Source organism: Fulmarus glacialis, unplaced genomic scaffold (genome assembly GCF_000690835.1).
Source record: "Fulmarus glacialis isolate BGI_N327 unplaced genomic scaffold, ASM69083v1 scaffold15093, whole genome shotgun sequence".
Classification (NCBI taxonomy): domain Eukaryota; kingdom Metazoa; phylum Chordata; class Aves; order Procellariiformes; family Procellariidae; genus Fulmarus; species Fulmarus glacialis.
The window spans coordinates 16,106-40,958 of NW_009205001.1; the positions used below are offsets into that span (position 1 = coordinate 16,106).

Consider the following 24,853-nt stretch of genomic DNA (forward strand, 5'->3'; position numbering starts at 1 on the left):
GGAAGAACTGAAGTCAATAGAAGACTTATCTGAAAGGAGAAAATGAGAGATTTATGACATATATTCACAATGACAATAGTTCAACTAAGAGTGTGACTTTCAAACTGATTTATTGAAACTGATACGTTGAATGTAGATGTCCAGACCCTAGATGTTACCTGCTTCATGGTAATTAACATACTATTAAAAGTTTAAATTTCTAAAATAAATTTTGTAAATTTTTTTAAAATTTCAATTTCAATTTAAATGCATTTCTTGTATGTTGGCAAGTTGTTCTAGCTGTTGAGGGAAGGAGTGAGAAAAATACAGGTAAAGTATTTTTCAGCTAAAATATCTTATAGGTAAACACAGGTAAAATATTTTTCAAAAATATCATTATGTAGTTCATCAGCCCAGGAAAAAAAAAAAAAAGCCAGTGAAACTTGCAGCTATTTGCCAGCACAGCACGTTAGAGAGTGTTGAGTGGTTTTTGAAACATCAACATGCAGTTCTTTTCTATTCCAGTTCTTCTTTGAAGATGACTTTATTCATCTTTTCTAAAAGTGATGCTTTTGCTTTGAAATATAAATAGATTAAATATTGTTTGTTTTTAAAGCCCTTCTTTATGTAACCCACTCAGAGCTGTTGACTATTGATGTGCAAAATTAATCACTGTACTTAACTGTAAAATTACTACATATGTCTGCAAAAAGGTAGATGCTTGGAAACTGCTTAGGTGGCAGGTTTCTGGAGACTTAGCAGCTTGAGAATTCATGATTAAAATGGCTCCACTGGTCCTGAGAAGGCACAGTTTTAGTTAAAAATTACTGTAAAAGAATAGCAAGAAATATTTACAGTGCTCAGAAGAATGTAGATGTCCAAATACTACAAATAAGAACTATTGGAACTGACTGTTCAGGCGATTATTGAAATCTTGCTTAATGGAGGCATTTTTTTTTATTATTATTAACAAGGATGGGGTTATTTTTACTTGCTCATCACTTCCCTTATCTGTTTTTATTTTTTTATTTTGATAACACACAGAAGGCTGAAACACCTATTCTTACAATTCTTGTGAGAGCAAAGAGCTGGTACACTGGCTTTACACAAGCTCTGGTGCTGGAGATATGTCAGAGAGGAGCTGAGTAGAGCAGGCTCTGGGGACTACAGTTTCCATAACAGAAAGAGTGAAATAGGCTACGACAACCTTGAAGTGATTTTCATTTACAGTGGCAGGTGAAAACTGTGGTATTACTGGACCAGGGGTAAAGTAAACGAGACAAGCAGGAGCTACATTGTCAGCGGCACAGAAGAACATCTTCTTGACATTTCTGAGTGAGAGCTTTTTTATCTGCTCAGAAAAGTGGGGGCCACTCTTATCAAAGCCAAATTAGGAGTAGGGTTGGATGCTTTCTGGATGAGGGACACTGTATATACTGGGAATATTAGCACAGTTTTGTCATGTCTGAATGACTCTTTTGAAATACGGAAGTTGTGGCTTAAATGCTCCTCTGCCTGAGTCCAGCCAGCACTGGGCACTTGGAATAAAACTCCCCTTTTCTCAACATGGGATTTCATTCTCCAAAATTCATTCCAAAGACAACATGGATAAACCCCAAGAGAGTCTACCTCTGACAAGTGAGCAGACTGCTTTGGAAAACCAGGAGCTCAAGTACATTTCCAAAACTCATGACCAGCTGAAGAACTGCATTTTCTAGGGTAGAATGTCTTTCCATTTAGCAAATATGAAATTTGCTTTTGATAGGAGAGAGCTTTGGAAATGGAGCACTAACATCTGAAATGAGCTCAGCCTTTCCTTGTGAATGGATTGCCTCAGGGAAAAAGCAGATGAATGTCCTGTCACTATTTTTGTTACTGTCTCTTGAGGGCAGTCACGTGCTGCAGCACTGGCCACCAGGAAAATGCTAGAACTGAGGCTTCTGATGTGAAATCTTGCCGTTACTGCTTCTGCTTAATGAATGGAATAAATATTGGTAAAAGGATTAAAATATAAATATTGTTAGTGTCATGCATTAGGCTTAAAATTCCTCCTGGGTGAACACCTGGTGAACAAACATTTGAACCCCTTTGGTTTCAGTGGAGGTGTCCTGGATTACAGCAACTGAGGAAAGAGGGGTTTATGTAGAAACAAATGACGGACCACTGGGAGAATAAGGAGCTTATAGGAAGCTCTAGGGAAGATGGACAAGCTGAATTTAGATACTCTGTCTTATTACACTGAAAGAAAGAAATGCAGCTACAAGATCATTATTTAATATGGATACATACCAGTTAGCTAAAATGCAGTGCTACGTGAACTAGGAGCTTTAGCTGTTTGCCAAGATGACTTCATTTCTCCAGGTGCTTTTTCTTTGACATTTCCCATGTTGCCCTCAAGCCAAACGTGTAAAGCTATGCTGCCGCTTCATTGTGAGCTGCTGTTGTGCTGGGGATGGAGCGAGAGCCCGTTGCTGTCCAGAGTGATCAGGCAGGAGACAGGAGCTTTCCCTTTGCAACAAGAAACTCAGTGGAAGCAAAGAGAAAGTGAGAAATGACCATCGGGGAAATGTATTTACCATTATCCGAGGCAAAGGCCTGTGAATATATCTGGAGGATTTTGCTGAGCTTTTGTCATCATATTTTTCTGGTAACTTCAGTTTGCCAAGAACAGCTCCAGATAATCTCTCTAATACTGGTTAAGACAATACAGCGACAGCATCTGTGAGAGGAGGAAAAACAAACAAACAAACAAACAGATTAGCCTTTGCTAGACTTCTTTCTTTCTTTCGTTCTGAAGACTGTCTTCTTCTTGTGCTAGAAGACAGCTTCACCTGAGGTCTTTGCCCTTAAATTGTAAGATGTCTTAAACCGTGTATGAGAGAGGCGCCTACATACCTGGGTTTGGCTCTAGCAGGTGTATTGCAATTTCGTCACACGTTTCTGTCCTCGCTTTGATCCTGCACTCATCCACAAGGGCAGTAAGGTCTGGACTGCATCACAGGGCTGGTCCCATAGCAGGCTCCTTGAATACAGGAATGGCAGAGGACAGTAAGCAGTAACTCCGGCATTTTTCTGAGTTATGCCGGTATGTATCTCAGACCAACATGAAGACAGTTGACAGAAACTCTTTTTCATTAGTGTGACTCTCTTCACAAAGGATTTTGCTGGGAAAAGCTGAGCAATATCCCATTGACTCGACTTGTCACACAGTACACCTCCTTGCTGAAGACTTTATACTAACACCTGTAGCTATGTTCAGAGTTGACACACAGGATATCTGAAATACAGACTCTTTTAAATTTAATAACCCACTTCCTGAAATTTGAGAGAGTTCAATCTGTTGTAGTTTAAGGGAATTGGCAGGAGCTCTACACTAAAGGAAGGGCTGTTGATTTACTTTCAGCCCTTTACTCTCTCATATGCTTTGCTAATTTCTGGGCTAGAGAAGCACAAATTTCTATAGACAGGTTTACAAATGCACTCAATGGGACAGATTCAGAAAGGTGAAGGGCAGGGATGGGAAATAAATGTGGAATGCTTGTGGAAGCCAGAAGGAAAAAGAGAATTTATTTGGCTCACCCCTACATAAAGTTATGAGTTAAGTGGTATAAATAAGTTTTACAATTAAGTGCATACACACACGTATCTCATACATTCTTGCCTCTACTTATTAGTTATTCTGATGCTCTTCCTACATTTCTCTTTTTTTGTTGTTTTTGTTTGTTTGTGGTGGGTTTTTTTTGTACGTGTGTGTGGGGTGATTTGTTTGTTTGTTTGAGGTTTATATTTGCAGTTCTGTACTCCTTGTTGTTAAGATTTCCAACTTGGTTCCTCTGGTTGTTGTAAATTGATGATGAGTAATATTCTGGAACAAACCTTATTGAGCCAATTCAAGTTTCCAAAACTTAATGCACCCTTGCTCACCAATTGCATTTGTAATGTTGTGACATTCTCGTATTTAGATAAGTCCCTCCAATTAATAGAAATTGATTTACCTCAGCATCAGTTCTAGGCTGTGATTTCATCTGTAAATTACACAGAATCACAGAATGGTTGAGGTTGGAAGGGACTTCTGGAGGTCTTCTGGTCCAACCCCCCCTCCTCAAGCAGGGCCACCTGGAGCCAGTTGCCCAGGACCGTGTCAAGATGGTTTTTTTTAATATCTCTAAGGATGGAGACTCCACAACCTCCCTGGGCAACCTGTGCCAGTGCTTGGTCACCCTCACAGTGAAAAAGTTTCCTGATGTTCAGAGGGAACCTTCTGTGTTTCAGTTTGTGCCAACTGCCTCTTGTCCTAGCACTAGGCACCACTGAAAGGAGCCTGGCTTCGTCCTCTTTGTATCCTCCATTCAGATAAATTAATTGTTAATTTAGAAAATAAAATAAAATTAAATATTCCCTGTCCTTTCCCCACCAAACAGCTTATAGCCTTGCAGAGAGCTCACAGGTGTCTGCTTGGATACTGAATTTTTAATACTGTGTCCTGTTTTGTTTTTCAGATGGGCCCATCTTTCAGGAACTCAACATTCCAGTCCAAAATAACAGAATCAGCTGATATTGTTGTTGGAATATGTTATATAGTATTTGGTAAGCGTGATTTCATGGTACTTGTGTTTATAGAGCTTTGGCCGTATTTGATGTGGTAAGGAGACTTTACTGTAAAAGTCAAGTTTGTTTCTGACATAGATGAACTTCTCTATATTCATAAAAAAGGGGAAAAAAGCATAGAGTAAAATCATTAAAAGGTTTTTAACATATGATTTATGTTAGATACAAAAACTTTATTCAGTATTAGGAATATAAGGCTGGACAGGAACGCTGGTTTTTGAGGCCCTGGCAGTTCTCGGCATCCGCGTGTTCATTGTTAAGTCTGAACAGGAAAGCGTCTCTTCCATATGTCATTGCAAACCATAGAACAACATATCCTGACTCCTCGTAATGCCTGAAGTAAAATACCAAAAGCCATAATTATATGGAAAGATGCTGGAAAGATCAGGTTTATGTCCAACGTCCAGTCACTGCCTTAGAAAGTAAGATTTCTGTGGAGGTGGCTATGCTGTTAGAGAGGAGGTAAGTTTATTCTCCATAGTCCTGGTCTGACTGAGGAGAAAAATCCAGATCCAATCCTAAAGGTACTGGTCAGTGTAACCATGAGCCAGAGGCCGGGAAAGGCAACCCATCTCCCAGATATCTGGGAGAGCAACGGCCACCCTGGCTAAGTTCAGTCAGTAGGCTGATGTCTGGTGCTTCAGAAGATGGTGAAAAAGGAAAATGTAGAAGCCAAATGAATGCCCTAACAGGAAAAAAAATCCTCCTTGGAATTTTCCTTCTCTAAGGCAAACAGCACTAGCCCCGAAGTATGGGATTATTGCAAAATAAATATAGCACCAACAAAGAGTGAACCTGTGCTTTTATCCCCATTGACTGTCAATGAATATTGGCATCCTAACGGCTTCAAAGATTAACATGTTTTTTCAACATTTTGATTGAAAATTTTAAATGAATGTAGGCCTATTTCTTTTAGAGTGTAGCTGTATATGCATGGCTGAATTTGAGAGGAGATTTATAGCCTGGCTGGACAATGCACATCAATTTAGAGACTCCTGAATTTGCCAAGCTGATTCAGCTAATGATAAGGTAATTTCTCATCAGAAACCTCATGCTGTTTTTCTCCTGCCAGATGGACTTGAAATTTTCTGGTGTAGCTTTATTTTTGGTGTTTTCTATGTGTTATCAACAACAAATAAGATGCAGACCTCTTTACTGACAACACTGCTGATAAAATAGTGAAAATTTAATCTATGTCTGTCCCATGTTCTCCTCTCCCATCTTTGTTCAGCTAGTCATATAGCATAGTGTTGCCTCATAATTTCCTTTTTAACTTTCTCTTTCTGGATCCCATGATAATCAACCACGCTCAGATCACTGAGTCTCTTTTCAGGATGAATCTTCAGTATCTACTTTGTCAGCCATGCCAAAGCTGTTGAAGAGCCCTGCTTAGAAAACAGATGCAGTACATTCCCAAGGCCATAGAAAATGGAGCTTGGAGTGATCCTGATAGAGCATTTAGTGCATTTGTTGACCCTTTATACCCTTCCTGACCAAAATTTGTCAAGCCTCCTCTGAAAAACTTTCCACGAACTCACTAAACAGTTTATTCCAGTGTTTGCTAATATGAGGTGGAATGGGAAACATGGAAAAGAGATTTCCAGTAAGTGGTATTTTGTAAAAGTCGCACGTAATATTTGAAAGAAAAATTATATGCTTAAAAAGGAAAAAAAAAAAATTGTTTTAGATAAAACCTCTTCCCATCTCTCCCCCCAGGAATTTCACAATATGTGAATAGGGATGGCTTTGACCATACAGTCAACTAGATCCAAAGTGACTATGATGTCAGTTGGTACGTGCTGAAAACCTGTATATGGACTTGAGCTGGTAATCCAGACAAGAACAGACACCATAGGAAATAAAAGCAAAAAATAAAATTGAGTTTTTGCTAAGGAAAAGTGTGACAATTGACTCTCCTGTAGTATAACCACTGAAGACATTTGGTGTAACTGATATCTCTGATGTGGCTACAATTTTTATGTTCTGGTTAAAATTGATCTTACAGTAGGAACAGTGAGAGAGTATATCCTGCTAGTCTGGTGATCTGTGCTCATTGACTTCAGCAACCTGATTCTGCCTAGATAATGTTCCTTTTAGAGATACCAAGTGATAATCAGATTGAAATGTAATTGAAACATTGAAAAATATTAAAATGTGCAAAGAAAATGGAAATAATAATTTTTAAAAAATGATTGCCTTTTACTGTGTTTTCATTGTTATATTTTTTGTGTCTTGGAATAAAAATGTTTGGAACAAAATTGTTGCACATTTGCAGGAGCAGAATTCAAAGAGAATATCTTTTCTCTCTCAGAAAATTTTAAATTACAAATATCTTAAATGGGTTTAAGGAGATCAGTGACGGAAAGGAATTTAATATCAGTGTCTAACATTACTTGCTAATCTGCCGTTTCCTCATGAGAAAATATCATAATCTGTAGAACATTTGGGAAAATTATGTATTTTTTTCCCTATGAGAGTATGATTAAATTAGGCCTATTCTCTTACGGGTATAATCCAAAGCCAATGTTGGTTTGCAGTCTCTATGCAACTTGTTAACCTCAATTTCTATATCAACATTTACCTATATACTGTAGGTAAAGTGTTGCTTTTTCCAAAGGTATGCAGGAACAGGCAGTGAGGTCCACAAAAGCACTTGGTCTCTCTTCAACATCTTGATTTCACATGGCATTCATTAGGCATTCTCGTGTTCTTGGCCCTCTGAAGCTTTTATGTTTGAAAGTGTTGTTCTTGTATGTCTATAAAAGGCTACCTAAAACTCCGGGTTTTGACTGTTGTCTGACCTTCTAAACTGATGGTCACCTAACTCTTGTCTAACTTTGTGTATCCATCATAGGTTTTGATCCTGTTAGTTTAAAAGTAGAGAGCAAATTGCTTATCTTCTACTAGACTACTGCAGCCTTCTTAAGCTTCTTAGCAGGTCTCATAGTAAAAGTGTCATTCCCAGAGAAAATAGTTCTATCTACACACAGTAGAGGCATTACTTAACTACATTTTTCTCTTTCATGCATAATTCAACATTCTTGCTATATTGCCTATTATTACTAGGAAGTATAACGGGCACCTCTGAGAAAACACCTCAAAGAGAAAGGAAGAAGGGTTAGTGAATGGAGAGCTCTAGATCTGGAACTGGGAAAATGTGTGCATGTCGTGGTTTAACCTGGCAGGCAGCCAAATACCACGCAGCCGCTCACTCACTCCCCGCCCCCTGCAGTGGGACGGGGAGAGAATCGGGAGGGTAAGAGTGAGAAAAACTCGTGAGTTGAGATAAAGACAGTTTAATAAAACAGAAAAGGGAGAATAATAATGATAATGATAAAATATACAAAATAAGTGATGCACAATGCAATTGCTCCCCACCCGCGCTGACCGATAACCAAGTAGCAATCGGTACTTCCTGGATCACGCCTACCATTCATATACTGAGCATGACGTCACATGGTATGGAATACCCCATTAGCCAGCTGAGCTGGCTGTCCTGATGATGTTCCCTCCCATCTTGTGTACCTAGCTCAGTCAGTAGGCATGGGAGCTGTCCTTGGACTAGGAGGGTACTTAGCAACAACTGAAAACATCAGTGTGTTATCAACATTCTCCTCATACTAAATCCAAAACACAGCACTAGCAAGAAATTTAACCCTATCCCAGCTGAAACCAGGACAGTGCAGTAGCAGATGGATATTGTCTCTGGCTTAATTAATGCCAGCTTCCTACAGGAAAAATGTTTTTCTGGCAGGTCAGATAATTTAATGGATAAAATTATTTGTTAGATCTTTGTAGATAGTTTGATGGACAAAACAGAAAGAAACCAGGAAAAATGATAAAAAATTTTCAAAACAAATTTGAAGTATAATGGAGAGAAAACCACAAATATAAAAAAGAGACAAGTTTGTCTCATAAATGCTAGCAATGATGACAGGACATTATTCTTGTGCAGGGAAAAAAAAAAAGGATGGCTGAAACTAACTTTTTCTTCCTACTGTGTGTTTCTCTGCAGGCATATGCTCCTTGTGTGGGAACAATATTCTCCTATATGTCTCCTACAAGAAAAAGAATTTGTTGAAACCAGCAGAGTACTTCATTATTAACCTTGCCATCAGTGACCTTGGTATGACTCTGACATTGTATCCTCTAGCTGTAACCTCCAGCCTTTCACACAGGTTTGTTCATTATGCATGCAATATTTAACATCCTCTGCAGGCTCTGGAAGTCTGTGTCAGCGATGAAGACTGAATTACTCTGCTACTTTGCATGCCATAAAAGTGGGAATTAATTAGAGGGATCGAGAGAAGTATGCTCTGTAACAGCAGCTTTATGGACTGCTGGTGTTAATTAGTGTTCGTGTTTATTCGAGGTCATAATCTTTTTTATTTCTGTAGGGCTGAGAAGATTTTTTTCCAAACATCCACTTCCTACTGCTTTTATTCTTCGTGGGTAGTATTATTCAAATGGTGGTGAAATGCTTCATTTTTCTTCAGTTGGACAGTGAAATTTGGTACCATGAAAAGAAAACCCTGAATTTACTTAAGATCTCCAATAGTAGTGGCAGTGATGATGCATAGAGATGTAATGTTCTGGATTAATTTTTAGGCCAATACTCTGCATTTAGAACTTCTTCCTTCCTTCCCCACTTCTCTCCTCTTTATCCGCATGAATTCAACCTCATATCATTGTGCAAGATCTATTTTTTGTGATCTTCTTTTGAAGTTTGGGAGGCTTAGGAGACTCATTACTAGACCTCAGAGACTATTTGTGTAACCCAGGCAGTATGAAAGTGTTTGAGAGAAGGGAACTACATAGAAAAGGTGAAGGAAGATCAGAAGTGGTTGTCAGGAGCTGTTCTGCATGGTTTGGGATAGGATGGTATTTGGGATAGGATGGTATTTGTAATATTTTGATCTATCCCAGTTATTGCAGAATGTCCCACAATTGTACAGATGTAAATATGCAGTGCTGATTTGGCTTCCCAAAACACTTTACTCAGAAACCTAGGAATGTGTGTTTAATAATGTAATTAAGTAGAATATATTTAACAAAAGAGACGGAGAACGCCTCACCCAACATAACCCCTGGGTAATTTTTTCTTTTCAGTTAATCAAAATGAAAAAAATGTATTTGGTTTGATGTGAAAAAATCTCTCTCTGTCCTTCTTCCATCTAGTTTTCTCTCATTTTGGCATCAAAATAAAAAATAAGAGAAAAAAATCCAGTAATTACTCAGTTTTTACCACATTACTTTCTGTGTTAAAATATTGCTAAATATATCGACTAATGGAGATGATGTCTTCAAAATCTAGAACAGGGCTTTTGACAACTGCTACTGCAAATACTGCGGGTGTCTGAATAGAAAGGGAAGAGGCATAGTGATTCAGATCAAATTTTTGTTCTTCTGGAGAGCCTTAACAAAAGAATGTGTTGATTTTGATGAAAACTAGTTTTAAAAATACACATACAGATAGCAGAAATAATAATAAGCTGTATTATTTTATGACCTAGGCCTACTAGTGACAAGCATTTTGATTTTTCTTTTCAGAATGATTATCATTAAGATATACTGCTTTGTTTTATAAAAATAAAAAGGCTTAAATGTGAATCATAAAAATAAAGCAGGACATGATTACTGGCTCTAAGTTTTTCAAATGAGAATAATTTTTGTGGTTGATCATTGACCAACAAATAAGTTAATCATGCAGTTTTATTGAATTTTTAAGGCTACAACTGTAAATATATTCCTACCATTTAGTATTACATTTAAAAAGAAGGATAGCATCTAAGAATTAACTTTCTTGGTTATTTGCCAGGTGGCTGTATGGGAAACAGATTTGCTTGTTCTATGCATTTTGTGGGGTGCTGTTTGGGATCAGCAGTCTCTCAACACTGACATTACTGAGCACTGTGTGCTGCCTCAAAATTTGTTTTCCAGCTTATGGTAAGCTGAAGTTTCTGTCTTAAATTACTCAATTTTGCATGTGAACATAGACCACCATTTCTGGGTTGCATATCCTGGAGAGTATTTTTATAGAAGAGGTCTTTTACATCCAGTCAAACGATTCTTATTTCTGTGATCATTGATAATTAACTATAGGGCTAGATATATGCAATTGATTACTTTTAAGCTCTTTTAAGTTGGGATGATAATTTGGAAACATGGAATAAGTGTTCTGATCTGAAAGCAAGGCTGGCCTGAATAAACTAATTTTTTCAGAGTTTATTGCTACATATCGATAGAGATTTATTCATACAGATTTATATTGTGCTAAGTATCCTACATGTATCAGAGAATTCAGCTACCTAATTTTTTTGCAAATTGTTGCAAACCATGCCCTATTCTTACAAACCTTCAATATACTATAATATTTTGAACATCTATTAAAGTTATCCTTTTTGAACACCTATTAAAGCTACCCTGCTCAGCTGCCTGTGTATGGGAAACTCCTTGCAGACATGGCAACCATGCCAATCTTGTTTTGTGTCTTCCAGGGAACAGGTTCAGGAGAGAACATGGACAAATCTTGATAGCCTGTGCTTGGACTTACGCAGCAATTTTTGCCTGTTCTCCCCTAGCTCACTGGGGAGAATACGGAGCGGAGCCCTACGGCACAGCCTGCTGCATTGACTGGCATTCCACCAACGTAAACGCTGTGGCCATGTCTTACATCGTAGTCCTTTTTGTTTTCTGTTTTATTCTCCCTTGCGGAGTAATTGTCACTTCCTACTCTCTTATTCTGGTAACTGTGAAAGAATCCAGGAAAGCAGTGGAACAGTACGTCTCCGGCCCCTCCAGGATAAGCAACGCGCAAAACATTACTGTCAAGGTATTTGAAAGTCAGTCTTTGGCAAGCTGTTTTTGGCACAGCTGGACAGCACCATTTAAGGACCAAGAAAGTTGCTGAGGAGAGAATAAAGATGGAAAAGAAAATTGGTCCTTACTGCATTTTCATTTCAGACAACAGTACTGTCTTGTGCAGATTCACTGCATGGCAATGAGTTGCTAAACATACAAATAGTGTTGTTTCTGGAGGGTGATAATTAAGCCCACATAGCTTCATTACTAGGGAAAATTAAGATTTCAGACTTTGGATCAATCAGATCAAAAGGAAGGTTAAAATTGGAGCACTGTGTAGAAGTGAGTTTGGGTCTCATGCTCATTGCTTGTGAAAGCCAGTCTGGTTTTGAGTGAGTGAGTTCTGTTTGCCCAGCTACAAACAACTGAGGAGATCCAGGCTTAAGCTTTATATCATTAAAGATTTTAAATACTAGTGTAGACATCAAATTCTCTTGTTTATAACTGAACAACGGACAAAAGTCACAGAAAAGTGTATTTCTGTAAATAGTTTTTGAACCAAAACCTTTGAAGGTTTGTGTTTCACTAGCCTATACAGTAAAATTAAACCTGTGGTTGCAGTGTTTGTTGTGGAAATTGTTTCCTGCTGCCAAACTATGTCCCTGTCCTTTCCAGGAGAAGATCAGCATCTATTTTTTTTAATATACCAAAAAATAAGAAGAGGAACTTTGCAGCTAACATTAGGTGTGCTTTACTCCTTAGATAATGTACCTCTTGGAAGACATGGGTGTTACCTCTTGACTCTGTTAATTATCTCCAGTGAGAAAATCTTTGTTTTTTCTTGATTTTGGTGAATCCTTCTCTCAATTCTCTAGTTATTTGTTTAGCTTGTCCTTCTAAGTATTTTTCTCACCACCCTTCAATTTTCTGCTTGGAGTCATCTTTGGTCCTTAGCTTCTGTCTCTGTTCAGGAATATGGACACTCTCGTTTGCAAATACAATTGGATATCTCACAGATCTGCTTCTGTATAGATGATCTGCTTTCTCTTTTTCATGCTAAGAAACTTGGTCTCTCTCTGACATCTCTCTTCAGATTAGCGAGTGCAGTGTAGCTGCACTAGACATCTTAATCTGCCCTTTGAATATCTTGGTTTTGACTACCGTGGGAAACACCATCTTCCTGTCTACTGCATGGTCTTGTAACCTAAACATCTTCCTCAATCCGAGCAGCTTAAGAACTAAAGAGTTATGTCTGCATCTTATCTACTCCTTCTTTGTAATAACTCTTAGTTGGAACTTCCCAACTAAAGCTGCCCCGCTCCTAGATATTCAGTAGACATTCACTTTCTTAAGTCTTTCTTCTGACTACAGGATACTATCCTTTAACTCTTTAATTAACTTTTAAGAGTCTTCATAGCTTATTCTAATTGACTTCTATACTCCTGTTCAGTGAGTCCAAGATGCTGGTTACACTGTATGCTCACAACACTCAGAAAAATGTGCATGCATGTTCAATGCTACTTGTCATTCTTATGAGTTCCTTCAAATAAACACTGGCAAAATGAAAACAGTATCTCCTTCAAAATTCCCTTTGTGATGTTAACACAAAAAATCACGGTGGTATATTATAGATGTTGATATTGGTTGGGCTGCTGGAACATTAGCAGAACTGCTTATCATGTATTGACAAGTATTTCTTCTTTTTATTCCCTGATTTGTTCCCCTCAAAATTGCTCTGATCTTCACTGTAAAAAGATGGTAAACTCTTTGAGTTACTCTGAGACTGCTTATCTGCAGAGAATCTCACTCTGGAATAATAATACTACAAAAGCCAACTAGTTATACACAATAATCCCTTGGAGATAACAGCTAAGAGGACAGTTTAAGTCAAATGCATAGAAGCAGAGAGGAGAGAAGAGACTTTTTTTTTTCCTTAAGAATATCTGCTAAAACAATCCACCCTGAATATGTCAATTTTGTGGTGTACTTGGAAGGATTATTTGTTGAACTGTAGTTCTTCCTGCTGGATTTGAGCTGCAATAGAGCCTACTTTATAGTGCCTGTCAAATTAGAGACAATTAAAGCCCATTCTTCCTCCAGCCTTTTCCATCCTGCCTCTGACATCAGCTCACTCTGACTTTGGAGTCTTGGTCAGGTTTGATCTGTGCCTCTACCGTCTGATGCAGCTTCAGCTGAAGTGCTTGGACATTGCTTCAGCCTTGAAAAGCTAAATCCGGAAAATGACTTGGGCACTTATAGTGGGACTTAGACACTCAAGAATCCAGCTAAGCCCAGAAATATGATTGTGGAAGCTCTTGCTTGGAAGCTGCCTATGCCTCAAGGCTCCAAGAAAACGCCACAGGTTCCTCTGTAAGCATAATGGTTTCCCAAGTCCCTGCAGTTTGCTTTAATCTGTCCTGCCCTGCACACTAAGTGTCTATCTCTTTCCTAAACCATACTAATATAACCAGTCTGTAGTGTTCAATTTAGGCCCACTTTAGTCTCTTTGTTCATTAGAAACTGAATATTTTTATAAAAAAAAGAACAATAAAATACAGATAACATTTGCTATCACTAATCTACTTCCCATGGTAAAAGATCTGTCTGTAGTGTTTTTTCTGTGCTATTTTAGAATGACAATAGCAAGACTTTTACAAAATGTAATGGGAGCTGTATAGTGCTATTAGTGCTTTTGTGCTTGTGAATTTGCAAGGTTGACTAACTACTGATATTGCTTTTATTATTATATAGTGCCATAAAAATCAATTATAATGCATACAGAGGACACTTGTTCTCAGGTGATCTCTTCACAGGTGCATGGGTTTGCCAGCTTCTGGAGAAAACATGCTCTGAGCACATAGATAAGACAGATAAATATTATGAATGCAAGTAGAGATGTAGAAATTTGCCTCTTCTCCAGGAGTTCCTTGGGATTAAGCCATTTCAGAAACATCCTAGTTCCTCCTAGGTGTTGCAGGAGCAAAACCACCATGAATGTAAATTCATGTCTCATCAAATATTTGTCCAAATACCATCTCTGAATTGCCTGCAGTTCACTCAACTTAAATCATGAGGGGTAGGCCTTTGGCCTGGGAGATGGTGTTCAGTTTTTGTTCTGATTCAAACTTCATGTATGACCTTGGACAAAACTCCTGCTACTCAAGTTGTATTTCTTTGTGGCTGTAATTTGTGATACCTCTTGAGTACATGATTTAAAACACTGATGTATCACGTGGCTGAAATGGAGAAGATTGAATAATTCACATCTCTCTTCTAGTATTGTAATTTGAAGAAACTGATTTTGTTCTTAGTATAGAATGCAATGATTTCCAGAGAAACAACACAAATCTGGACATCATGGAGGTTAATTGGTCTTAAAGTGGGTTTCTGTAATGCATGGACATAGTACTTGTTTTTTTTAAATTCTCATTGAATTATTTTTTGTTAAATTAATATAAATTTTACCACCATCATTAATGGAGGATGTCACATTGCTCTGAAACTGGAAGTATTATATATCCACTGATACAAGCAATCTTGAAAGCTGTGGCTAATTACAGGTGGGAAGATCTATGAGCATAATAGGAAATACGATGGAAATCAAATCGGATAAAGGTTACTCTTCAAAGAGTACAATTTAGAATATAAGATGCCAAATCTGAATAATTCATTGTAATGGGTAAATCTACTCTTGACGTGAAATAAGAATTACAACAGTTCAATGCCTTTCTTGATTTTGTCCACCTTAAACAGATGCTTTAGTTGTAAGGCACATCAACATTGCAATTTGCTGCAGGCATTTCAAAGCCATTTGGAGATTAGTGGTCCGTGTGCTGTTTCCAAATGTGTGTGAAGGGAGCGAATCTGCATGAAGACACAAACAGTCAATGCCAAACTTAAAGTTACATTACTTACACTATTGACTGTATAATATTTATTGATTTGAGGTGGAAGCGATTTGCTGTCGTGGTTTAACCCCAGCTGGCAACTAAGCCCCACACAGCCGCTCGCTCACTCCCCCCCGGGTGGGATGGGGGAGAGAATCAGAAGAGCACAAGGGAGAAAATTCGTGGGTTGAGATAAAGACAGTTTGATAGGTAAAGCAAAAGCCGATTGTGCAAGCAAAACAGAACAAGGAATGCATTCGCTACTTCCCATCGGCAGGCAGGTGTTCAGCCATCTGCAGGAAAGCAGGGCTCCATCACGCATAACGGTTACGTGGCAAGACAAACGTCATCACTCGGAACGTCCCCCCCCTTCCTTTTTCTCCCCCCAGCATGACGACATATGGTATGGAATATCCTTTTGGTCAGCTGGGGTCAGCTGTCCCGTCTGTGTCCCCTCCCAACTTCTTGTGCACCCCCAGCCTACTCACTTGTGGGGTGGGCTGAGAAGCAGAAAAGGCCCTGACTCTGTGTAAGCACTGCTCAGCAGCAACTAAAACGTCCCTACGTTATCAACACTCTTTTCAGCCCAAATCCAAAACGTAGCCCCATCCTAGCTACTATGAAGAAAATTAACTCTACCCCAGCCCAAACCAGCACATCGGCTTTTTCGCAAGTGTGGGAGAATCTAGTTGACTGACAAAGAACTTGTTGAACGTATCTTACTGTCAAGGCTTGCTATGAAAGAATACAGACATTTCATTTGGGGAGAATGTGAAATTAAGATTCCGTTACTTTAATACAGATGATCACATTTATGGTTGGCTTTTACTTTTGTGCAGCATAAACATTTATAATAGTGAAAACTGAAAGAAGAAGTGCTTTTAGATTCCTATGTGAGCATGGCTCAGAACAGGAAAACTCTTCCATAATGCTTTAGACCTTTCAGTAAAGTTGCCTTCATTTTTGTGTGGTCTCATTTGACTAGTTGATTTATAGTGATTACTGCTACATCCTAGGTTTTCCAGATGTGCAGGTCCTACGAAGTTGCCAGGCATCTCAGGCAAAAATACAATTTTTTTTCGTTTTTTAAAATCTGTAAAAGGTTTAAAGCAAGGAAAGAGGAAAAAGAGGACAGATCAGGGATGTGAGATAGCCTCCAGTCATCCCAAGTCCATCAGACTTCTGTTACAGCCTGATGCATACCATTCTAATTCCTTTCCTGCTGGTGTAGGAATAATAGCATCAGTTGTTCGTCTCTGCTGCTTTTCAGACTTTGCCATCATTGCTTTGGAATATTTTGCAAGATACAGTTGCAATATGCCTTGGTTTTACAGGTCAGTAAACTACCAGTCTGCAGAGTGTTTAGCTGGCTGGTTTCATGATTTCTGTGTACAGTAAAACTCTGCAAGATTGGAAATTACGGCCAATATTTCCCTTACCAATGAGAACTGGAGCAAGGTTAAATTACAAAACTAAGGCCACCAATGTAGTCATAATTAGCTGCAAGACTCAAATTCAGGAACCACTCTTGCTTTGCCTGGTGCTTAGCCCATTAGCCTCTGCCTTTTGCATATTTCTGTCTCCAGGCTTTGGTATGACACTTATGGTGACCTGAAAACTCAGCAAAGTTTGTACAGAGAGACAGTCTGCAATTTTCTAATAGAGGCTTCTGCTCTTGCAGGCTTTTGAAGAAAGAGCTAGATGAGCCTTGCCAGAGGGCTAAATACCACACAGCTGCTCGCTTGCTCCCCGCCCCCTGCAGTGGGATGGGAGGGAGAATGGGGGAAAAAAAGTAAAATTCGTGGATTGAGATAAAGAGTTTAATAGAACAGAAAAAGAAATGATGATGATGATGATGATAATAATAATAGAATATACAAAGTGAGTGATGCACAATGCAATTGCTCACCACCTGCTGACCAATAACCAAGTAGCAATCGCTACTTCCTGGAACACGCCTACCATTCATAAACTGAGCATGATGTCATATGGTATGGAACACCCCGTTGGCCAGCTGGGCCAGTTCTCCCGGCTATGCTCCCTCCCAGCCTCTGAAGAGTCCTTGACTAGCAGGTACTTAGCAACAACTGAAAACATCAGTGTGTTATCAACATTCTTCTCATACCAAACATCCTTCTCATACTAAATCAAAAACACAGCACTAGGAAGAAATTTAACTCTATCCCAGCCGAAACCAGGACACTGGTCCATGTGATCGGGTGTGTGAGTCTTGCAGTCTTCAAGGATCCAGAGGCTGAGTTTGGGGTCCACATGACTTGACTTTAAATAAATTCAGTAAGGAGAAAGGACAGGTGATTTGTAGGAAGCTGTCTTCATCATTGTGAGCCACTGTGGGGGACAGGCAGCATCTTGTTAGATTGTGGTGGATGAACTAGCAGATCTTAGGTGATGAAGGGCTTCATCAAGGGACAAGAGCCATTTCCTTCATCATGCTCCATGCCAACTGAGCTGGTTGGCTCAGAGGGGTAGCGTCCTCTGTCCTGTTCAGACATTACTGTAGTGACCGTGCTTTCAGGAACTTTGGAGAAGCAGTGGTTTTTCTATGGCATACCGTTTATTAGACCTTGCTCTGGGGTGCACAGCTCCCTGCTGTCCTAGGAGGACACTAAATTAAAAAATGGTGGCCTCTTAGTACTGGTTGCTATATTTTGATGAAAAATGGCCTTCAAAAAGGAGACTGAAAGCATAGTATCAAAATAAAAGAGGTAAAACTATCAGGCGATGGGAACACTAATGATATGTTTATGTTCTCCTACTATCATCTGTGACCCAGATCAATGAGAAGGCTTCATTCCCAGCTTTCATAATTGCACTGGGCGCTCCTTGGTTTCTGAGAATAAAGCTGTTGTAGCTGTTTGTGCAGGCCTCTGGCCTAAGATACACAGGTGATATCCTCAGTGAAATTTCGGAGCTCCCCTGGCACTTCAGCAGAGAGGGGTGGGTGCTGGGCACTCCCGGGACAGGAGTCTCCCATGGGTCATCGAGGCTCACTGGGATTTTGCCCTGTGTGTGATGCATGTGTACCTGTGGATGCTGACTGTGAACAAAACTTTGCTTTTGCAAATCATGAGACATAGAAAAAGTTGTGCTGAGGATACAAGGAAGGGCAGAAACCAGCTTTGAATATGCTCGATAGGTGTAAACCCCCAAGAGGAACACTGGCCCTAAATCTAGTACTGGAATTCCTTCTCCGAGGGAGCCTAGATCTTCCTCACCCATGTGCTTTAGGTGGCCCTAGGGCAGGACAAACGGAGATTGTGTTTAGTTTTTAAGTATTTCATTCACTGGGATGCATATAATGATCCCATCTACATGACAACCAAGGTAATCCATGATGCAAGGAGAACGGATTACACTAAAGATACATAGCTGATGTACACATTTTAAATAAAATGTTTATGCTACTTTAGAGCATTGTTTTATTTAGAGCTACAGGCAATATGTAGTAGTGTCTGGGTACAGGAGAGGGCATATCCATTTATGCGTACTTTTTGTAAGCTGTGCGCTAATCACAGGACTCACTTTAAAATAAATAGACAGCTACCAAAAAATTTTGGGCAGTAGCAATTAGATAGCATTAAAAATATTTTTTGCCATATTTTAGTGAGACAGTTGAAGGAGAATTACCTTTATCTTACACAACTCAGCACCATTAAGCTGAGCAGATACAGTGAGATGCTCTCTCTAAGTATGCACAAAAGAATAAGTGAACAAAACAATGCCAGATTGCTTAAAAAAATGCTGCCAAAGGTCTGTTCCAAGGTCTTGAGAGCAGAGTAATCATTGGAAAGAGGCCCATTGACTTGTCTTAGAGGAGACACCAATATGAATCAGGTATTTTTTTCTGAACTACAGTACTGTGACAGTAGGTTACTGGTTTTACTTTTTTTACTCTTTTGTGCTTTGTTGAATGAAGGGAGGAGTAAAATTCATGACATGAATTTTCAAAGCTTAGCCTGTGAATTTCTAATTTCTTTTACTTCTTCCTATATTTTAGCAATGCATTGCTCACTGGTTTATTATTTTACAGAAAAACAAAGTAGAGGTTGTAATAGTCCCTTGAGGCATAAAAAATCAGTGAAATTAATTTTCTGCTTATAAGCATGCATTTGGACTAAGTCTCACAGATTTTGAAAATAGTTGCATTTACCCTGTCAGAAACAATTTGTAGGAAAAACTTTCTATTCTCAGCAGAATAGCTTCACCCATAGCAATTCCTTTAAAAGTGAAAGGAGAGAAGAAAGTATCATTTTATTGGCTTTGTCATAGCCTTATCTAATTACCTGAGAGCCCATTTCTCCTTCTTTGCAGCCTCTGGGAACTGAGAATCCTTTAAGACTGTGCTGCAATAAACACATCACATAAATAAATTGAGAAAAGTTAAGCACTTGCTGCAAATATTCTTTTCTGTTTTGTAGACAAGAATGAATTTGGCTGCCAAAGTAAGCAAAAGGTTCTACAGAAGAGACAAATGATGGACCATATATGATTCACAGGAAGGACAACATGCAGTCCTCTCGATTTAAATGACATCATCTCAGGAAGGCTTGATTCTTCTAATTCATTAATGCTCAAGACTTCCTATTTAAAAACTTTTTGCAATGTATTTCTTAAGAAGCAGAAAATGTACTTCTAACTTTCTATTCTAAACTCTCTTTATTATTACAGTGAAGTATCCTTTATTAATAATTTTGTACCAGGAACATCCGTATGCCAGCAAGGTTCTCTGTTGTACACAGAGATACTTCAAGTCTAGACATGTAAGATGCTGAATACACCGAAATGCGGCTTCCCTGCCTGTTCCTAGCATCGGCCTCAGGCGTGTTGGATGGACTGGCCCTGACAGCACGCAGGTTTATCTCGTCTGTGCTACAGGCTACAATCGTTCTGCTCTTTGTAAAAGATCCGGTAGGGGCACAGGGTTTTATAAGTCCATGACCTAACTCAAAAGTTCTTGAACTTGACCAGGAACTCTCCTTTCCATGCCTTCTGTACATTGCTCCTTCTTACTGATATTCTTGATAATCCTGACAATCTTAAGCAATAATGTTGAAGTCTCCATACAGGTATACAATGATCAGCTGAAAGTGAATATTTTTTAGTCAGTTTATTATCTAGATAGAAGAATTTGCTAAATCTTCTTTGCTGTAGTGAATGTGTTGATACAACAGACATTCACCCGAGTCCCAAGTGAGTTCATTACAGTGAGGGTAAAGTGTAGTGAAAAAAATATCACACAACTCTCATAATATATTCTCAAATTCTGTGCATATTTCTGGACAATATTGTTCTTCTGTAGATGAAATTTTTAAACATAGAGGTTGGCTGTCATATTGAAGCTACTGCATTATATTTGGAGACCTAAACAGGAGTTCTTCAGGCTGGGTGGAGATCTGCAGCTCATACTGATTTAGTGGAATTTGCAGATAATTGACACACTGTCAGCTGTCATGTCTGAAATTGCAGGCAGGTGCTAAATAGTGCTATACGTGCTGCGCTGTAGATGCTAAGGACTGAATGATCTAAAGCATCTACATGGTCTCCATTAAAGCTTGCTGAAATTACACACTACATGACAGATATATAGCTAATTCAGTATTCATATATTTTATAATTAAAAAGCAAGCCCACTATGTAATTATTATACTGTTATCTAAACATGGCATCTATTAGGAGTTTGCAGTTATAGCTCCATGCTGGGCTATGACAAGGAAAGAAAATTATCAGCCATGACTCCTAATATATTAACATTCATAATTTTTTACCTATATTGAAATCTTCACTTGTTATTTGAAATACTGGTTGATGTAAACTAGTCTTGAATCCTTAGGACAGCCTAGTATCACAGGTGTAAGGTACATATCAGTTTCCTTGAATTTTAGAATATATGAAAATTACTTTGTTGTGGAAACAAACATCACTGGAAAGCAAAGGAGCCGGAATTGTTAGATGCTGTAGGAGTGCAGACCCAGAAAACTGGGAACCCAAATGTCTTCCTATCAAATTAGGGAGCAAAAGGCAGCAGATAAAAGCAGACGAATTTGAGGTGTTGTAGCAGGAAATGGTGGTAATTTCTGTATTGTCAAAGAAAAAGCCAAGGATCACAAGCACTGGCCCACTGATTGCCCTGTTGCTTAGTTGTTAGCGTGCTCCCTTGTGTGGTTTTTACCCATGCCTGGGCACAGGTCAGGGGATAGCACAAACCAGGGACTGTTCCTAAAAGGTGATATGGACAAGACTGCGGCCCATTTGTTTTGTATCAGTTCCTTCTTGTACAGTTTGCGAGTATTATCCCAGCAGCATCTGCACCCTAACATGATCCTAACGCCCCTTCCTAGGGCATGCAACAAATACTGTCTTTCATGCAATAAAAACACGTTGAACTGAAAAAAAGTACACCAAACCCCCAATAATTATGTCTTAAGCCCACCAAGACACCACAAGAGAATGCTGGTGAGACCCACGGTCCAACAGTATGCAGTGTGGAGGTGACTAGTCTGTGCTAGATCCAGACAGTGGTCCAATGAGACTATAAAACCCAATCTTTGTGTCCAGCATACATCTCCTGGTACTGTGTGTTACTTGCTCGATGGAGCCCCTGTTTAACATGGCTGGAGTGCTGGGGAGAAGTTCTGGGGGTTAATTTTCCTTTGCAAGCTGCTCCTGGCTGAGTAGCAACAGTGCAGGAGAAAGCTTTATGTCTGTGTAGTTTAAGCAGGAAAATGAGTGATAACACCTTAGTTTTTCCAGCAAGAGAACGGCCAGTGTCAGGCAGCCTATTGCCCTGTTGCCACCCCTACCATGACAGTGCCCCATCCTCTGCCCAAGCCTGCAATGCTCCTTTTGTTGCAGTCTGGTACTAAATGAATGATGATGAAAGATTAGATTGACTTTTCTCATGCTGATGCTTTTATACCATGCTTAACAGGATTTTAACATGTTCTAGTGATTGTCAATCTTAATTCCTCTGTTCAGTGTCTGTAATGCCAAATCCGTTTGCCTTACTAAGGACATAAATTTGCCCAGTGAGACTTCTGGCTTCTGATTAAATCTGGTGTAGTGGGCTGCAGTTTGGGCTGAAATTATTATTTTGAAAATTCCTATGATTCACAACATTTCTAGATTTCATGTTATCTAAGGCAAGCAGTCCAGCCTGCCAAGATAATTCCTCAGGATACAAAAATGCATGAGGCTCAGGGTGACACTCACTGATGCCACTTTTGCAGTAAGTATGCTTTGCATCTGTTTATACTGGCCAGAACAAACTGGACCCAAGCTGTAGGAATTGTTCTGAGAAAGATGAGCAATGACTCAGACTTGCAGCACTGAGGACCAAATGCTTACATGTTAGTTCAGTTTTAGAAAATGCTGTGGAGGCATATGATATGTTTGGGTTTTTTGAACATGGCTGACCAATTCATACTAGGACTACCTACAAGGCTTTTAAAATCCTTTCAGACAAACTGAGTTGTCAGAAACCTGCCTGGAACATAACTTTGAAATAATGTTTCACACCAGTTATTAAATGTATAGACAAACAGACTTTTTGTAGTGCATGTGCTCTCATTCTTCATGTACTTTCTCTTAATTATGAAGAGTAATGCTTTATGATATGGATAGTTTAATGCAAATTACCTTGGTGACTGTGTTAAGGGAAAGATGAAAGCAAAAAAATGAGGAGAATGACTGGTGCATTCTGTGCTGGTTCCTGTACAGTAGAAGTGCAAATCTGGAAATCTGTTTCTAGATGTTGGCAGTTCTCCATAGGCCAGAAGGCATTGTCATTTGGAAGCAGATTGGAAGTTACAAATACTTTCCCTGATGGGTAGTGGAACAACATGAGTAGTTTCAGAATTTGATTTGTTGAACGTACCAAGCATGGTTGGTGTGTTGTGTTTCTAGTTCTAATTTTTATAAACTTGATGGGCAGATTGAGAAATCTGGACTGGACATGCAAAAATACACATTCCTTTGCGAGCATGATTAGAGATACATGAGAAAAAGTCATTTTGTTGTTGGTTTTTTAACAACTTTAGATAGACCAGAGGATTTTGCATTTACAAGATATGTATGCATAAATTTAGTATGCATGTAAACAAGTGCATATATGCTTTTACATGTGGAAATGAGTCATTTTCTATTGAAAACATAGGACAAAATAGCTCCACAAGTTAGACACCTAGAAGTTAGAAATAAAAGTCAGACAAGGATTCTAGTAAGATATTTCTATTGTAATAATTTTTTTAATAAAAAACATAGTGATCTAGTGGCTCATGTTTTTCAATTAGTTTTCAAAATACATGATTTGATAAAATCTGTTTTTCACTTACTTTAAGCCAGTATCTTTTCCAAGCATTGTGCATTCTTACTAAAGAAACTTACGATAATCCTAAGAGGGAAGCTGTGAAAGATTTGTACATGTGCATAGTTTCCACTTACTTCATGTGAACAAATAACATGACTTTGTTTCTGGTAGGCTGACACCAAGGTACTGCTGCTTCTTTGTGCCTGGGTGACTGGCAGAGTGTCATTACATCAGGGATATTCCCACCAGTGGTTCAGTCCTGTAAAGCATCATTTACTTAAATGTGTCAACAAGCTGAATTCAGCCCCTCTTATTCAATACGTACTCCAATAAACATCTAGTTTGAAATAGTTGAATCAGATACTTTGCTTGTGCCAACAGCCAGGGCTTGTTCCAGTCTGCCTGAGTGAACTGACACACACTAGCTGAAGATCTAATGACAAAGATGACTTAATGCTGCAAGTGTAGAACATATATTTTCTTTTTCTATTTACCTGTAATGTAAAAATATCCTCTGTAACTTGTGTTGTGTTCTTTGTTGTGAAGCTCTTCTTATAAACCATAATGTTTTCCTCACGTTCCAGCTGAATCGTAATTCCCTGAGAGAGATTTTTGCCTGTAAATTTCTGAGCAGTGTCACCTACCGTTATATTTCATATCTGAACAATATCCTTGTACTTGATTTACAGACACAAAGAAATTTTTTTCATTTGTAATAGTGTTTATTTGCTTCTCCAGGAGATATTTTTAAGAAGGTTTTTGTATATAAGATTTGCCTACACACGAGGGCAAAGTTTAAAAAGATTTTTGAAAACTCATCTATGCCAAATCATATTGTTCGCAACCTACGATAAAGTCCTGTCTAGGCTAAGAGGCTGAGCAAGGGTGAATCACTTCTTGCCTTACCTTGGGAAATTATTATATTGCTATATGCCTACATTTATATGAATTTTTACATTTTATGTAATGATTTATACTTGGCAAACTACATAAGTTATGTCAAACTTCCCAGTCAGAATGGGTGATGGGTGCATGGGGGATGCTATGTATCCTGTGATAGCATTTTTCTTACATCCCTGTATGATGGACAGGACCAGAGGGATTCTTCTGGTCAGTGAGATCTTTGAGTGGAAACACAAATAATTAAAATAAAAATCTGGCTTGCAAGATGTGGGAAGAAGGCATTGCCTTTCATTCATACTACTGCAGAGCAACAACAGCACACTTGACGGTCACTTTGATAAGAAAGAGT

General features: G+C 38.8%; 1 protein-coding gene across 1 annotated transcript in view; it reads left to right on the forward strand.

The window, feature by feature from the left end:
- Nucleotides 1-4,473: 4,473 nt before the first annotated feature.
- The window catches only part of LOC104074920 (opsin-5-like), a 25,099-nt gene continuing 4,719 nt past the window's right edge, over nt 4,474-24,853 (forward strand). The window contains exons 1-4 of the mRNA XM_009575221.1: nt 4,474-4,566; nt 8,603-8,765; nt 10,406-10,533; nt 11,085-11,419. Of these exons, the coding sequence (XP_009573516.1) occupies nt 4,479-4,566; nt 8,603-8,765; nt 10,406-10,533; nt 11,085-11,419 (714 nt within the window). The 5' untranslated portion in view covers nt 4,474-4,478. The remainder of the gene's footprint in view (nt 4,567-8,602; nt 8,766-10,405; nt 10,534-11,084; nt 11,420-24,853) is intronic.